The sequence below is a fragment of the Macaca mulatta genome, chromosome 1 (assembly GCF_049350105.2).
Source record: "Macaca mulatta isolate MMU2019108-1 chromosome 1, T2T-MMU8v2.0, whole genome shotgun sequence".
NCBI lineage: Eukaryota > Metazoa > Chordata > Mammalia > Primates > Cercopithecidae > Macaca > Macaca mulatta.
Genome location: NC_133406.1, coordinates 109,954,318 through 109,970,767, shown reverse-complemented (window position 1 = coordinate 109,970,767; position 16,450 = coordinate 109,954,318). Strand labels below are relative to the sequence as shown.

At 45.4% G+C, this 16,450-nt stretch overlaps 1 protein-coding gene across 39 annotated transcripts in view; it reads right to left on the bottom strand.

Moving 5' to 3' along the window:
• Window positions 1–16,450, bottom strand: part of ARHGEF11 (Rho guanine nucleotide exchange factor 11) — a 110,701-nt gene that overhangs the window by 18,914 nt on the left and 75,337 nt on the right. For 11 of the 39 annotated variants that reach the window (XM_077941909.1, XM_077941871.1, XM_077941998.1 and 8 more), the window contains 13 exons: window positions 15,044–15,089; window positions 14,328–14,404; window positions 13,046–13,183; window positions 8,595–8,669; window positions 8,281–8,382; window positions 7,067–7,165; window positions 5,845–5,887; window positions 4,458–4,554; window positions 4,158–4,280; window positions 3,208–3,231; window positions 1,839–1,983; window positions 1,130–1,229; window positions 317–346 (listed from right to left, as the gene is read on the bottom strand). In XM_077941909.1, the coding sequence (XP_077798035.1) occupies window positions 317–346; window positions 1,130–1,229; window positions 1,839–1,983; window positions 3,208–3,231; window positions 4,158–4,280; window positions 4,458–4,554; window positions 5,845–5,887; window positions 7,067–7,165; window positions 8,281–8,382; window positions 8,595–8,669; window positions 13,046–13,183; window positions 14,328–14,404; window positions 15,044–15,089 (1,099 nt within the window). Of the gene's footprint in view, window positions 1–316; window positions 347–1,129; window positions 1,230–1,838; window positions 2,005–3,207; window positions 3,232–4,157; window positions 4,281–4,457; window positions 4,555–5,844; window positions 5,888–7,066; window positions 7,166–8,280; window positions 8,383–8,594; window positions 8,670–13,045; window positions 13,184–14,327; window positions 14,405–15,043; window positions 15,090–16,450 lie in introns of all 39 variants that reach the window. The other 28 variants (XM_001116835.5, XM_077941886.1, XM_077942014.1 and 25 more) reach the window with 6 other exon arrangements.

Genomic DNA, 16,450 nt, shown 5'->3' with positions numbered 1-16,450 from the left:
GTCTAGTCTTGGCCAGAACTACCAGAAGGCGCTGTCCCTGCGGGAGTAGGAGCTCTGCCCCCTGGAACTCTGGGTTAGGAGACAAGGTCTCGTACCTGGCATGAGGGTGGTGCCCTCCCCAACCACCCACAGGGTTTGCAGCACACAGCAGCTTTAGCAACAATGAGCAACACATAAGAGAAATGGAGAGAAGAAAGAAAGGGAGGGAGGAGGAACAGGATGGGAGATGGTGAGAAAGAAACAGAAAAGACAAGATTTGGGAGATGGAAACTCAATGCTAATGCAAAGACAAACCCAAAGAAAATGGTCCTTTTACCTTCCACAGGGGACAAGGGAATATGAAATGCTAGAAGAAAAACAAACAAAAACAAAAGTAAACCATGAAAAGTCAAATCAATGTTTTAAGAATCAAAATAAAAATTACATCAAGCCAGAAAATGAAATGGTAGCGGTGAAAACCAAGGCTGATCTAGAAGAATCCCTTTCCCTCTCCTGTAATGCAGCAATTTCAGAAAGGGCAGCCGGCCCACCCCACTACCCCTCACAGATTCCCATTGATATTGGGGGGCTTAAGGTACTGACTGGGAGGGGACAGCAACAATTTCTAGACAAATGACACACACTGGGAAGAGATCAATGATAGGATCAGTTGAGTTTTAGGTTACTGATGGCATTAGGGGAACCTCTGGGACCCAAACTTGCCCCCAACCTGACTAGTTCTACTCAATAGTGACTCAACCATGCCCCTCCCGCATCTGTACTATTGCAGTCCTGTGTGCTGGGACCAATTATAGACCCTTGGATGAAGGTGAAGGGAGTATTTACTGTCCACAGGGCGATCCTTGCCGAGAGGAAATGTTTCTCACGTGGTCGTTTGGTAGCTAGAACTGCTCTGGGTTCCTAGACTAAGACCCAGGGACCGGTACGGTTTCCTTGGCTCAGAAATATTCACCTGAACCTCAGAGATCCTGCACTGGATTTGGCAAGGGGAGAGAAAGTGGCTGTGGTCTGAGTTTGGGTCTGTGGTTCCCAGAAACACAGGAAGGCCCTCTGCCAACATACTGGTACATGAAAGGGCTGAGGTCCCTGCCCAAGGAATGCCCAAGGCTGTTGCTCCCCAAATACTCACTGCTTTGAGAAGAGCTTTTGGGCTTCCCAATGTATTTGAGGATGGGGTTTCGCTTCTTGTCCTCCAAGGCATCCTTTTCTTTCTTGGAATTGCTGCTCTGCTGAGACAGGAGACACTGGGGTTTGGAGGAGGCCCTGATACTCAGGCATGGCTGCTAATCAATTCTGCCATTGTCCCCCAAGGCTGGCCCTCAGCAAGTAACTGGAGAGTTGACTCTTGCTGGTACCCTAACAAGCATTCACCTCTGACCTGGGTTTGGAAGGGACTGAGAGCTGCTCTAGTCTGGGGGTTCTCACTGAGTCCACATCCAGGTGGAGGGATGTAGCCAGAGACCTGCAAAATGGCTTTCCTGATCTACCTCAGCACAGAGAACTGCACCAAGAGGAGATATTTTCCAGGACAGCTGTTACCTTCTTATTTTTTTTGAGACAGAGTCTCACTCTATTGCCTAGGCTGGAGTGCAGTGGTATGATCTTGGCTCACTGCAACCTCCAATTCTTGGGTTCAAGCAATACTCGTGCCTCAGCCTCCCAAGCAGCTGGGGTTAAGGCATGCACCACTACGCTGGACTAATTTTTGTATTTTAGCAGAGATGGGGTTTCACCATGTTGCCCAGGCTGGTCTCGAACTCCTGAGCTCAGGCAATCATCCGCTTTGGCATCCCAAAGTACTAGGATTACAGGCATGAGCCACCATGCCTGGCCCTCACCTTCTTGGTCTTAGGGAAGAAGGGTAGCCACTTGTCCTTGTCAGGAGCAGACTGGGCCTTTTCAGCTGTGTTGGAAGGTCGTGCCTCTCGAAGACGGATCCCAGCATGGCTCATGTAGGTATTGAGGGCAAAGTCCATGGGGGCGCTGTAAAGGAGGAACAGTGTCCTGAATCAGAGAGCTCAAGTTATCTTCCCTGTGTCAAACAATCTCTTCACCACCACCCAGTGGAGTGGGGAAGGGGTAGTTACAGGTGAAAGTATTCAAAGAAAAGTCTAAAATAATTAAATGGGACAGCAGGCAGAAGCTGGCCAAAAGTTGGACTATGACCTTCTCCACACAGTGAGCCCACAGGTAACCAAGAATAAGACTTCTCCCAGGAGAAGTCTTACTCTTTCCCTTAGCAGAACTCTTCCCCATGAGCAGATGATGGTCAGTGGAAGAACACGCCAATTCCCTAAAATGTAAGTAAATAATTTCCTGCCTGGTCAAGACACAGGCAGACGTGGAAGACCGGCTGAGGTCTGCAGCTGATACTCTCAGGCATATATGCAGGGGTGGGGAGGCCAGGGGAAAGGAGAAATGCCAGCAGCCTCTGCCAAGGTATACTGCCTTCACCATCCTCCCACCCCAGTACAGAGAAAAAGAGATGGACAAGGAGCTGTCAAGTGGCTTCCAACTGCCACAAATGAAAATGTCCAGACTTCTGCTTAAAAATGTCTTTGTAGCCACAATTTGCTGGATGACGACCCACTCTGCATTCAATGCAGCAAGGCTTTAGCTCTGTCTGTATTTCCCTGTAAAACAGACTCCTCACCCTATTTTCTCTCCCTTATTAGTGTGTATGCTCAGGGAATGCAGACTCATTTTAATCTTGGCTAATGAAAAACAATGAGATAAATATATAGGCTGCAAAAAAAAAAAAAAAAATTCTAATATGTGCCAAGAAAGGAACTGTGCTGCACACCAGCTCCCCTCTGCAGATGCCACTAACAGGCTGATTCCACAATTACTGTCACTACTTTAGGTAGTTTAAGGGAAAGAAGTGAGAAGGGAGACAAAGGGCTCATCTGGGTAGAGAAGCTGTAGCCAGGCATGGCACTGTGAGGAGCAATGGCAGCTTGGCGTCTTCCCACTGAGGAACAGATCCACATCCCCAGGGGTGATCCCTAAGCATCAGGGGCGTGGGCCTCATGAACCCTATGTTATGGTCACATAGACACCTGAGAGCTAGACTTGCAGGAACCACAGTCCTACGTGGTTGTACAACATGAGGGACTCCCCTGTGATTGTCAGAAATGGAAAGCATAGTAGCTCATCCCCACTCCTTCCACCTTGAAAGCTGCAAATGCACATCATAGACTTGCTTACCTCCTATCTTCCTCATACTTGGACCTGGAATGAAAGAAAAAACAGATGACTCAGACTGCAAAGACAGAGGCTGGTCACCTGGTTAGAGGCTAGGAGGAGGGTAACTTTTTCCTAGATGAAAGGAGGGTTAGTGGGGGAAAAGGAGGGAAGTACGTTTGATGCACAAGTATTTGGTACATAGCAGGAACTCCATAAATATTTGCCGAGTTGAAATATCAGCCTTAGCAGAGACTGCATAGGTTTCATCTTCTTTGCTATTTTTACCCTGTCCTTGAAGTGCCCGGCTGTGCCTATGGATCTGACTTGTATGGAATGGCTTAACCAAGGTCACATAGCTACTTAGTAAGAAGCAGTATAAGGGAAAAAAATTACTTCTAAGCCTGAAGTGTCCCCGCAAAGTCTGTGATACTGGGGCTTTCATCACAGGTGCCTACGACACTTTCGAAAATGGCGTTAGAAAAATGTAACAAAAGCAGCTGTGCCAGAAGCGCCTTAATATGTTGCGCTAGTTCAGTTTTCTAATGTGGATTAGTAAAAGACGTTTCAATTTCCCCTAAGCCAGTTCTAGCTGCCTCCTGAAGGAACTTTATCCACTGGGCACACACAGCACTGGCCTCACTCTCTGTGACAGATAAGATCTTAGAGGCAGGAAGGGAGAGAGGTCAGGAAGCGGGCCAGCAGGGGAAAGCAGAAAGCTTACCACATTCCTGGGGCCCATGGTCTGTCATAACCACCAAATGACTATCAGGAGCTGCAGGCTCTGCCACGCCCTTGAACACCTGCAGCCCTCAGCCTGACCAATGCAGCAGGAGGGCACGACTCCCCATCTTTCAGGGGCAGGAGAATCAGGCAAGAAGTGGAAGAGGGGGAGAGATTGAAAGAACAGACCCACAAAATATGTCAACCTGCTTGGGACGTTCAGTGGGGTGGGAGGAAGCTGAAAGACTCACAAAATATCTCCAAGGGCAGCCAGCTGCTTCTCAGCCACTTGGCGCTCTCGGAGAGGGTCCCCATCCAGGTCCAGCAGGTCATTTTCACCATACAGGCTGCCCAGCCCCAGAGTGCGCTTCGTTCTAAGCCAGATAAACACAGGGAAAGAAAGAAATATACACAAATACTCAACAGATGGATACCCAGAAAGAACGAGGCAAACATATAACAAGAGATATGTGCACGTCCCAGAGGGAAGGAGCCAAGGACAAGAGGCAGAGGTGCAAGGAGAGTGGTGGGAGGGCAGCTCCTGGGCCAACCTGTAGTCGTGGATCTGCTCTTGGATCTCAGGCATGGCTGCCTCTTGAGCTTCACAGAGAACACCACGGGCATCCTCGCTGTTCCGCAGGCGCGAGTCTGTAGTGGGAGACCAGAGAAAGCAGAGTGGGTAGGGTACTGGGGGTGGGGGGAGATCACTTCTGCTGAGCATCTCAAGGCATTTCAACTCCCTGTGACACTGGGAGGAAGGGCTGGCTTTCTGCCCTGTTAGCCTAAAGGGAGAGAAGGCCTGGACCTCTCAGGTCTTTCCTGAATTCAGGACTGGAATCCTGATATCCAAAGTACAAGGCAAGGACAAAAATATTTTCTGGATGTTCTGTGCTCCATTAAGAGAAGGATTAAAGCCCCTCTTACTGGATGGGTCTAAGTACCATCCTCTGACATCCAAGTGCAGATCTCTGAGAGGCTTGTTCCCCTCTACTGCTCCAGAAGCAGCTCAAGGCTAAAAGAGGCAAGCACTTCACATTCCATGAAACCTGAGCTCCCCAGTAGAAACTGAAAGATGTCTCCCCTCTAGTCCCCGCATCTAGCTCCACCCAGGCGAGGCTAAGTCCCTGAGAGTTGCGCTTTACTCTCACTCTGCTTTCGAGCAAGCTCTGTTCACCCTATGCCTGGGCTCTCCTCCCCGTCACACGTGCCCACAAATCATCTCTTTCTACATGCAGCTTCCAATTCCTGTCCTCTAAAAAACTGCCAGTGATTAGCTTCTCAGGCTGACATCACCTTAGACTGCCTTCCCTTAATTTTTCTACTGATGATTAGAAGGAGAAGGGAGCTGGGCACCATCGAGCCTGCCTGGTCCTCATTCTGGACTCGTTGCTGTCAGTATTAGGGAACTTACAAAAACAAAAATAAAGCACCCTCCGCACCCCCCCTCAAAAAAAAAAAAAAAAAAAAAACCAACAAGAAAAACCACTCTGGAGATTCCAACTCTGAAAGGAGGATGGAGTGAGGCCCTAGTTTCTGTATTTTTTGAGTTCCCCAAGGGATTCTTGATAACCAGCCTGGCTGAGGAATCCCTGATCAAGTCTGATTTCCTCTTTGTACAGATAAGCCAATGGAGAACCAGAGAGATCATGTAGAAGGCTGGCAGACATGAACCCAGGTCTCCTAACTCCAAGTCCAATGTCTTCCCACGACAAGCTCCTCCCCAGCAGAGTGAGTGCCCAGGCAGGGTCTGTCCCATATGCACCTGTCCATAAGCTACTGTGCAGTGTTCTGGAGCAACCGTCTCATGGGTCTTTTCCTCTATTAGAGGATGGTTGCCCAAGGACAGGAACTATGTCCCTTCTGTCCTCTGGAGTCTCCTGAGAGCTCAGGACAAGAAAGGCACCAAGAAGAGACTAACCGACCAATGAGCCAACTTACCAATTTCAGCCTGTAACATCTCAGGGATCTTGACTCTCAGAGGCTAAAAAACAGAAGTGTGGAGCAGAAGTGGTCAGGTCTGCACACTCCAGGGAGATCAACAGTGTGCCAGGCGAGGAGGGCTTGCCCATATGAACTTCTTGCCTTTCTGCCTACATCTGCCCTACCATTCTTCTCATTACTCCCCAACTGCACACCTGAATTCTAGGCTAGGGTTTCTGGGAAATGGAGTCTGAGGCTACACAGCAAGCTGGTACAATATTCTGAGGGCGGCACAGGCAGTTTTTTCACTCTTATTTCCAGGCCATGAGAGTGCATGGAATGGCATGTTGTCCAAAAAGTGGACCCGTGCTGACTTAGCAGCAAGGGAAAAGCCTTTATTGGGCTATTTGGTGGACTTTCCCTCCCCCTCACTCCCATGGGAAAGCTAGCCTTGTGTCACCCAGCCTTGCAGTTAGCATGGTGTTCTGCAAGTCCCTGACACCTGGATACTGGAGAGGTTCCATAACAACCAACAGAGAACAACTGGCAGCTCTAACCTCCCTACTCAAGACCCATTTAAGAGGGCAAATATAAAACTTTTAAGAAAAACCAATTTTCTCCAACCTCATTAACCCTACTAGCTTACTGCCAAAAGAATAAAGTCACCTTGGAATTAGTCTAGTTGACCAGATTAGAAAGTCTGGGATAGCAGTTGCCCTCTGCAGGCAGAGGTGCTCTTGCCAGCGGGATCCCTGACACACCCCTGGGAACTCTGTCCCAATGCACAGGGTGCTGTCTACCCCAGACACTCTGGGGCCTCCCACCTCTGACTCCTGCCTTTGGGCAGTAATAGCAACTCAGACTGAGCTTCAGAAACCTCTTGCCTCACTGATCTAGACCATCTGATGTCTCTAGACCTCTGTTTCTTCAGCCTAGGGATGGGCAAAGCAGGGAGGGTTGCGGGGAACCAGGGCACTGAATCAGGGAGAATTTGGTACAATCTTTTCCTCTAAACATTCCAGGGAGAGGCAATGTGTATTCTATATGTGCAACAAAAGAGGTACTGCGAGATTTTTTGAGAGTAGCACTAGGAACAGAATCCAGGGATATTAATCTCTCAGCCTAGATTTCTCTTTAAGAACCTGTGTCCGTGTGGCCTGAATGTTTTGCTTAATTTTCCCTGCCTCTGAGTAGTTCAAAGAATATAATAAAATTATAATCCAATCTATGACTGCCTTACCGCATTTTTCTCCAGGAAAATATTCCAGATGTCTTTCCCCAGGTTTCGGGAATCCTTGGGGCTTGTCTGCTGATAAACTTCTGCACACAGGTAAAAAAGCTAGAAGGAGAGATAACCGGGTTGGAGGAGTGGTTCTCCCCCAACAATGATTCTGCCCCCTAGGGGACATTTGGCCTTATCTGGAGACATTTTTAGTTGTCACAACAACTGGGCAAGTGTGGTGCTACTGGCATCTAGTGGGTATAGCCCAGTGATGCAGCCATATTTCCCCAAAGGCACAGAACAGTCTACCACAACAAAGAATTCTCCAGTTCAAAACAGTGCTGAGGTTGAGAAAGCCAGGGTCAAACTATTTCAGAAACCTGTGGCAAAATAATCCCCACCCCCTTTCCCACAGGCACATCTTCAACACTGATCACTCCTCAACTCTGTATCCTCTCCACACATGGTATTTCACTTGTGTCTCTGTGCTGGTTTATGTCTTGTTTCTTAAGGATTCATGTTTTATTTCTCTTTGTGGTATGCCCTGTCTTTATTCAGGAATGCTTCTGGCCCTTGGACTTGCACACAGGTGTTCAATCAATACCTGTGGATGGTTGTTCATTCTGGCTTCTGATGGTGTCCCCAGAAAGACAAAACAGCAGCCCATGCCCCAGGTGAGAAGTTTATTCTGAAGAATACAACCGCAACCCCTCTCCTCCATCTCCCCTTCCTTTCTAAGCAGCTGAGCAGAATGAGGAAACTGGGAAGGCTGCTGGCTCTGAATACTGTCCCCGGTACTTTGTTCTCCATCCCCTCACATTCCTTCTTGTCATCACCTTCACACGGAACACCCTTTAAGCCTTGCCATCTGCAAGTTTTCTCACAGGGCCACTCTCTCAACTCCCTAGTTGGTCTGTATCTACCTTCAATTAAAAACCTCTAGGAAGAGCAACTTCTCCAAGACGATTTCCTGAACTGATCAAGAATGAGTTTTCCTGGCCTTGCTCTCTTGCTCCTCCCTAGGCAGCTGATGTAGTTAGTTAGCTGCATCATACAGTGAAAAATCCCCTCTGCATAGGTTTCATCTTCTTGGCTATTTGTCTCTGTCCCTGAAGTGCCTGACTGTGCCCATGGATCTGAATTGTAACAGCCAGAGAGCAGAAACAGAGGCTAGAGGTCCTCTCTGCCCAGCACCAGCAGGCCCTCAATCAAGACGGATGCTTCTGACTTACCAGTGGACTGGGGTCTGCCTGAGAGAAGATGTAACGTAGAAAAACCCCCAGGTGAGCTGGCCGAGACTTCAGTTTCTCCAGATCCTGGAATATGATGTCACTCTGGAAGGCAGAAGGATGAGCATGGTGGGAGGCCGGGCACAGCAGCACAGCAGGTTCCAGCTTAGCTCCCATATGATTCCCCGTCCTGGGTTCATAAAGGAGACTCCCCGCCCCAAGTTCCCTTCACAGCTGATGCTAGTCAAACTGCTTCTAGTCAAGAGCAGCTTGTATGACAAAAAAATGATGAAAGGAGAAAACTAGGAAACCGTTACCTCGTTGTTGAAATAACCTGGGTCATAGTCTTCCTCTGGGCCAATAATTAAAGGCTTTGGGCTTTGATCTACACCCTGGGGGAGAGAGTCAAGTTGTAGAGATGAGAGGTTATAGAGGACAGAGGATTCAGCCACCTCAGTGAGTTTGTTTAGTTGCAGCACAGCACTCACAAAGCCACCCGGGTCTGGTGAACGTTGGCATCTCACTCCCGCCCCCAAATCAGAGCACAGATGAAATGATTTCTCCACTTGCAGGAAGTCAACTGCTTCTGGGTGGGGCAGGGCAGATTCAGAGCAGCCTGGTCACATGACATATGAAGATGGGAAGTAGGAGAAAATGCTCTCTTCCTGTTTGCAAAGGTCTGGGGTGGGACTGTCAGTCAACAAAATAAGAGCCTATAGTTCCTGCTGGACTGCTGGGTTGGGGGCTTTGTTTTCCTTAACAGACTAAACAGCCACCCCTACCCCAAACACACATCCTCCAAACCCAGGGTCTACCACAGTGCTACTGAACAGTTATTCTGTGCCTAGTAAGTACTGGTGGCTAAATAATTATGGGAGAGCCTACTAGTAGATCTCTGCCTCTCTGAACAAATGGAGATGCGGCTGATCTTTCTCTAACACCATTTGCATTATTTTGCTTGCCCTCTCAAGAATCTGTGGTAGATCCCCATTACCTGCCTAAAATCCACATTTCTTAGTCTGGCTTTTCTTTCTTTCCCCCTTACACTAATTTAAATAAAAACCTAATCCTAATGGACATGCCATGGATTAGGTATGATGAGAGAGACTTCATATTGCATAAACTTCTCAGATGCTTCATTGCACAAGTTTTTCTCCTAAAGGTTCCTTGAGCTTTCAAAGCTTTTCTGCTAACTCTATTTCTCACTCAATTAGACCTCCTTCATTTCCAGTGATTCCCCAACAAGGTCTCTGCTTCTGGAACCCACTCAGCTTACATGTGCCTACTTTAACCCAGGCCTATGATACTCTCCTAATCCACTTTCTTAAGGGGCTTTTCCTGACAGTTCCTCTCTGATGATCCTCACCCCTTTTTTGTTTTCCTGGATATTTATGGCCTCTATGCCCAGAATGACTGAGTCACAGAACATGAGCGGCCCAAAAGGTATCTCAGAAACTAAAGTCTAACACTCATTTATAATTGAAAAAAGTGAGGCCCTGACAGACTGACTGGCGTGCTCACAGCTGCAGAATCAGGCCTGATGTGCTGTATTTGTATTTCCCAAACACATCCTGAGTATCCTCCTCTCCTAAATACCCTAGTCTCTGAACCTCTTGGGGTCTGAGAGCCCCAGGAGGTGGTGGGTGAGCACTTCTGGCTCTACTGAGCTCTCTGGTGAAACCTGAAAAGCACTAGGTTTTTTCTTGTTTATGGGGAGGATTTTTTTTTAAAAAGTCTTTACAAATACATATTCTTTCTGATTACAAAAGTAGAATATGCTTATTATTAAAAAGATCAAACACTATAGAACAACGTAACAGAAAGTGAGAGTTCCTTATGCATCCATTTCCCTGCTGCTGACAGTTTTATAGAAAGTATAGGTTTTCTTCCTATGCTGTTACTAACATTTATTATGATTAGGAAACTGGAATTATACTCTATTTGCTCTTAACACTTGAAAATAGCAACTTAGTTTCGAGAAGATGAAACAATTTCAAAGAGGAAAACAAGGGCTCCAAGACCACTGACCCCACACCTGCTTCTATGAGCCACCTGAAGGAAAGCCTTTCCTAGAACAGGATAGATGCCTGACCCCCTTAGCAACCTGAACTTGGTCCTTCAGTTCTACAAAGACAGGGTTATAGAGAGGGCAATAAAAGAGTGGTTAGGATAGGAAAGAGCTCTGTGTTGGGGCCCAGGAGAACTCAATTCTAGTTCTGATACCCTGCCAGTGACAAGGTTAGCCCTTGAACATTCCCTTAGACCACAGGAAGATTCCAATGGCCAACTTTTTTCCTGATTGTGAGAATTACATGAAATTTTTTGTAAAGATCTGGCACAGCAGCTGGTACATTAGGCATTTCAATACCCAATCAGATCTCTTTCCCCTCCGCATTGTAAGAATAACCAAACTTCATACAATGGGTAAAATTAGAGTATCATATGTTGTTGTCTTTTTAAAATCCTATTTTTTGTGAATTCGGCAGCCCAACCAGAATAAGTTCAGAGAGGCTTGCTCACATGTATTCTTCTTTTGCACAGTAGCTCTTGATTAGAATTTTCCTTTGATGCCTGCATAACTCTAGATTTATAAAAACTATGTTCACTTAGGCCACGATCCTCTTTTCTACAGATCACACTGTGAAACTTCAGCTTCAAGAAACTTAGGAGCTCTGGATAAGTCCTCCCCTACGATGCCACTCAGAAGACAATTTTGATTACTCCTATTCACTCATTCATTCACTACACATTATGAGGTGGCTACTATGTGCCAGGTTACCTACAGAGATAAAGCAAATAAAGGTGAGGTAAGCCACATAGGGAAATAACAGCAGAGCGATAAATGCTCTAAGAGAAACAAGATGCTGCTTGGAACTCTGAACTCCAAGGTGAGAGGACAAGTTTACTAAAACCACAACGCCACCAAAGAGAGCTCAGCGAGCAGGATTATCATTTGCTCTGTTTTCTTCATTGTACCATTTCTCCCCCTTTATCCAAATTACTTTAGAGACCCCATGTTCTGAAGACCTCCTCCTGGACTCAGTGATTAATAGGCTCCCAGAGTCAAAAGAACTCCAGAAAGCAGCTTTCAAACTTTCTGCTGACCATGACTTCTAATAAATATGTTTTCACTGCAACTCAGCACACACATATGTAATGAAAACAGAAGTTTCACAAAGTTATACTCTTATTACATATGATGAATTCTGATATTTTCTTTTCATGCTATTAGATTCTACCTCATTAAAACAGATGCTGCTCATGACCTTCAATATTGATATCATGACTCACCAAAAGATGACAACCCACAGTTTGAAAATACCACCTGTATAACTCCTGACACCAGTGCTTTCCAGTGTGGGAAGTGGAACTCAAAATGATTTTAAGTGAGATGATTTCTGTTGAGGGTCAAAATGATTTTAGGTGATATCTGGACATGGCATTAAATAATACTGGCTCAGATTGTTTAAGAAAGTTAGTTTCTTTTCAGTTTTCATTCCATCCTTTTGATTCACCCAGGAAAAATTTCAGCCTGGTGCCTGCATAGCTTTAATACCTTTAACCAAGGCAGAATTGGCCTCAAGCTTAATTAAAGCCTTTGGCAAGCAATAGAACTGAGCTAGAGTTTATTTTTCAGGTTGTTTTAAATTTTGTCTCTACATTTTGAGTAAGTTACATCATGTAGTTTACAATTAAAAGGACACAAAGGGGTAAAGATAATAAAAAGTCTTCCATCCACTTCATCCTCAAGCCACCTAATTCCCCTCCTCAGAGGCAATAACCATCAGTTTCTTCAACATTCATCCAGAGATGTCTTAAGAAAGAGGCTCCTTTTCCTCTTTTTAATATAAATGGCAGCTTTCTTCTACACTGTTCTATATCTTTCTACGTAGAATTTAACAAACTTGGTTCTAAACTTACATTTAGGGTTACATTTACTCTGCATTTATAGTGTGTGATGCTGGTTTTCATTTAAGGTAATGACAGATTTCCTTAAGATTAATTTAAGTTTAAAGAACTGAGTTGGCTTAAAGAAAAATATTAAGTAACATTATACAGGTAGAACATTAAATATTTAGATGTCTAACGTTGTTAGACACGGTTAACAGTGTCTGAAAAACAACAGGCAATTCTCTGGCTCTCAAGTCCATTCCATTGCCAGACAGCCCAGCTTCTTTGCAAGCTGTTTGCATTAAGTCAAAACCCATCTTCCTGAAGTCTCTCCTGGATCTAGCTCTATCCTTGAGATCAGGGCCTTTCAAATCAGGTTTTGCAGAACCTTAGGGCTCCATGGAAGTGCCCTTGAGGGCAGGAGGAGGTTGATCGGTAAAGGTCCTAGGGGAGCTGAGCTTTGTTTTTTTTTTCTTTTCTATGTTAGGGTTCCAAATAATAAGATTTTGTTTGAGAAAAGGATTTTGCTAAGGAACGGGGAAACTGAAAATTAGCATCCTGGAGAAACACTGCCTAAACCTATTTCCTATTCTGTACAGACAGAAAGACCAGCTATCCACTCCTTAGCTGTTACTCTTTACAGATGCATTCACCTACTCTCCACATAGAAGTGGAGCCAGCCTTACTTTTATATCTCTATTTATGCCATGTTCTCTTTCTTTACTGTTTGCTCTCTATGTAAGTGACTGTCTCAAAGTTTGGGTTGCTGAAGCAAGGGTTTAGTCTGATGATCCAAGACCATGTATTGGTAACACCCAGGCCTCCAAATCTCACTTCTGAGAAAAGGAAAACTGCAGGGTGACTCCGGATCACTCACCTGGTCACCAGTTGAGGGGACTGCTGCATCCGAGCCCTGCCGCCTGTGGTGCTGGGCCACCCTGGCCATGATCACAGGGGAGGTTCGAGGACTGTCTAGCCCAGGGTCTGACAGTATTGAGTTCCGATTCATCAATGACTAGAGAAACGAAGAATTCTGTGAGCAGGAAGACCCTCAAGGCTCAGCTCTTTGGTGTTGGTGGTGATAACCATACTTAAACATCAGCTGAGAGAAGTGCAGTATTTACTCTGTGCCTGGCATTATACTAAGCCCTTCATTACATATTATCTCATTCGATTCTCACAGTAGCCCTTTGGGGTAGATACTATTATTCGTCCCATTTTCACATGAAGAAACTGAGACTCCAAGAGGTTATGAGACTTGCTAAGTCAGAGAGCTAGTCATGAAGTGTATCCTGGACTTAACCCAGGCAGCCTCAACCCACAGCACACACTCCTCATCACTAACTCCCTGGCCTTCCAGATAACGTCAACTGTAGATTCTTTAGGATCCCCGTCCCACTCTACTTTCTTGGTGACTTTCCCACATACTGATCCTTTCACATATATTTCATCATTTTCCCATGGACAGGGCAGTAAGAAAATAAAATTCCAATTGTTATCTAAAATTAGGTTTTTAACATGTTTTCAATCACATATTCACATATTTAATTACTCTGGCTAAGCAAATATTTTGCTAACTTCATTACTACTTCTTCCACTCATTCTTACTTTTAGATTGCAGTTTACAGTTTACATATGCAAACTGAGAACACCTGGAAGAGATAACCTTCGGGGTCAAAACCTGAAATTCTTTTTGTCATTCCAGAAAAGACAAGCTATTTGAGAAGAAAAAGATCCACAGCAAAAAACAGATTACCACTTCTGAGTAGGTTGGGTTCACTGTATTAATCTAAGATGATGTTATTCCTGGACAGGTGGAAATGTGTTTTGGTCAAGTCATTGTTTTAGCTTATTTTGTCTCTGCTCCCTCACTCTCAAAGGCTTGCCATAGTTCATGCCATGGCCATCCTCTCCACCCTACTCTTTATATAACAGAGTTGACTATGATGAAATGAAAGCCAGATTTGATAGTCTTGCATGTTGGATGCATGTGAAATTTCTGCTTTGGAACCCAGAGCACAGTGATTATATCCTTGGAACTAGATGGATCGAAGAGGCACACAGAGTCCTCAGTGCGGCCGGTAGGCAGCAGAGCCTTGGGGCAAGGGAAGGGACCCCAAATGCAAGTTCTGAACGGGCCTTGCCCTGCTGGGACTCACCTCACTGAGGGAAGGAAAGCGTTCTGTCCCAGAGTCCAAGCCACTGTCCCCCTCTTGGGAATCCAGAGAGAGCCGGCCTGAGAAGAAAATAGTTTCTATAATACAGAAGGAGCTGTGGCCTGGGGGAAAGAGAGCCTTTATTCTGGGCAACTGTGCACAGGACAGGAAGGGGAAGCTGCCACCTTTTCTTTCACCAGTTTCCCTTCAGCTCTCTCATCCCATTACCCCTAGACTTGGACGCTAAACAGTATACCTCTCCTCTGCTCTCATCACATCTAGCTTTCACCTGTCTCTGCACCTGGGCACAGGCCATGTCACCTCCTGAAATAAGACTCCATAGCTCTCTCTCACAACTAGTTTTGCCCCTCAACTCCTTCCCAACCCTCTTCTGGTCACCATCCATTTCTTCTTACAACAAATATTTGCCGAATTCCTTAGTGCCAGGAGCTGTCAGGCAAGCTGCTGTCTGAACCGTACTCATTCTGGTATTTTATTGGCCCTCATCTATCCCGGCTACTGGCTATACACTCATTTCTACTGCCTAAGTTGTATCCGGCTTCCCTGTGTATTTGTACTGCTTTCTCCCATTATTCTGTTTCTCAGAGGGCAGGCACTATATATTTTCTTTCCTGGAATCTGCCCCATGGGGAGGGTAAATAGATAAGAAACCTGGACTAGAGATATGCCAGAGAAAAAGGGGGTGATGGGGGACTTACCTTCTGATGGTCTCTGGCTGGTGTCACCATATAGTGGAAGTATGTCCTGAAACAGAAAGGCCCACAGGGTGGGCAAATTCTGTGAGCCTCTCCCCCTACGGTTTCCTTCCACCAATCAGTGCCTTATATTTGCTTACAATTAGTGGCCTCTTCTGCTTCATTGCCTCAAAAATGCCCAGCTAGAAGAGATATTGCTTCATTTGTACAGTTTGAGGATGACAATGACCCCTAATGGTGGAAAGGGAGCTTTACCATTAGTGAAATTCTAAAAGCCAGCTTTATCTAATCACCCTGGACCTCAAAGCATCTATTGCCTTATTTGGATACAAGAAAGAACTTCTTAACCATCAAGAAGTATATTAAAAAAAAAAAACTCAAGCAGGTGACCGAGGGAAGATACAAAAGGTTTACCTTTGAAGGTCTTTGAGGAGGATGGACAGGCATTGGCCTGAGACTGACTGAGCTAGTGGGATGTGAAGGAAGCAATATTGATAGTGCTTTGCTGTTTACAAAGTACTTTACTAAGTCACATTTAATCTTTCAATGGCTCTAGCTTAGGCACATTACTCTCATGTTATAAATGAGGCAACAGAAGCTCAGAGATCTTAAGTAACTTGCCCAAGATACACAGCAGGTCAACCCTAAGGCCAGGGTTGGAGCTCAGACCTTCAGATTCCAAGCTTAGTTTCTCAGACTCATCACCTCATAGCACAACCAACAGTGCAGTGGCGGCAGCAAACATGTACAGCCCCTGTGTCAAAGGTATGCTTTAACTCTGAAAACACTGTTATCTCCATTTTATAAATGAGGAAGCTAAGGCTCCTATGGATTAATTAACTTGCCCAAGAGTCTTTAAGCTGATAAGAAGTGATGCTGGATTTGAATCCAGATGGTCTAAGTCCCCAACCTGAGCTCCTACCTATCAACCGTGTAATATGAGAAGTCCTTCAGAAAATGAAGCAGTTTAAATGTATTTGCCTGTGTTTCCCAAACTTTTTTGATCTGGATATCCTAAAAGCAAAAGTAGATCATCTTTAAATAATTCCTATTGGCTTTGGCAAATGTTATTGTTGGAGACCTTAAAGTTTCTGGAGAGTTACTTCTTATTTACCCAAAGAATTAAGGCCTGATGGAGAGCAGTAAGACACCAATAGCCAAGTCCCTGAAGAGAATGGATAAAGAACCATCTACTCTCTGGAGTTTTTCATAAAATGTGGTTATCTGCTGATACAGATCCATCTCAACCGACTGGGGGTCTTTTATGTAGGCTGACTTTAAAAAGTACTTGTATTTCTTTGAGAAGACTCATTACTTGATGATAGGTGGTGGGAAAGGATACCAGATGAAATACCAGGTAAAACCAGTATAGAAATATACACACATCCACTATGAGGAACTACTTAGAAG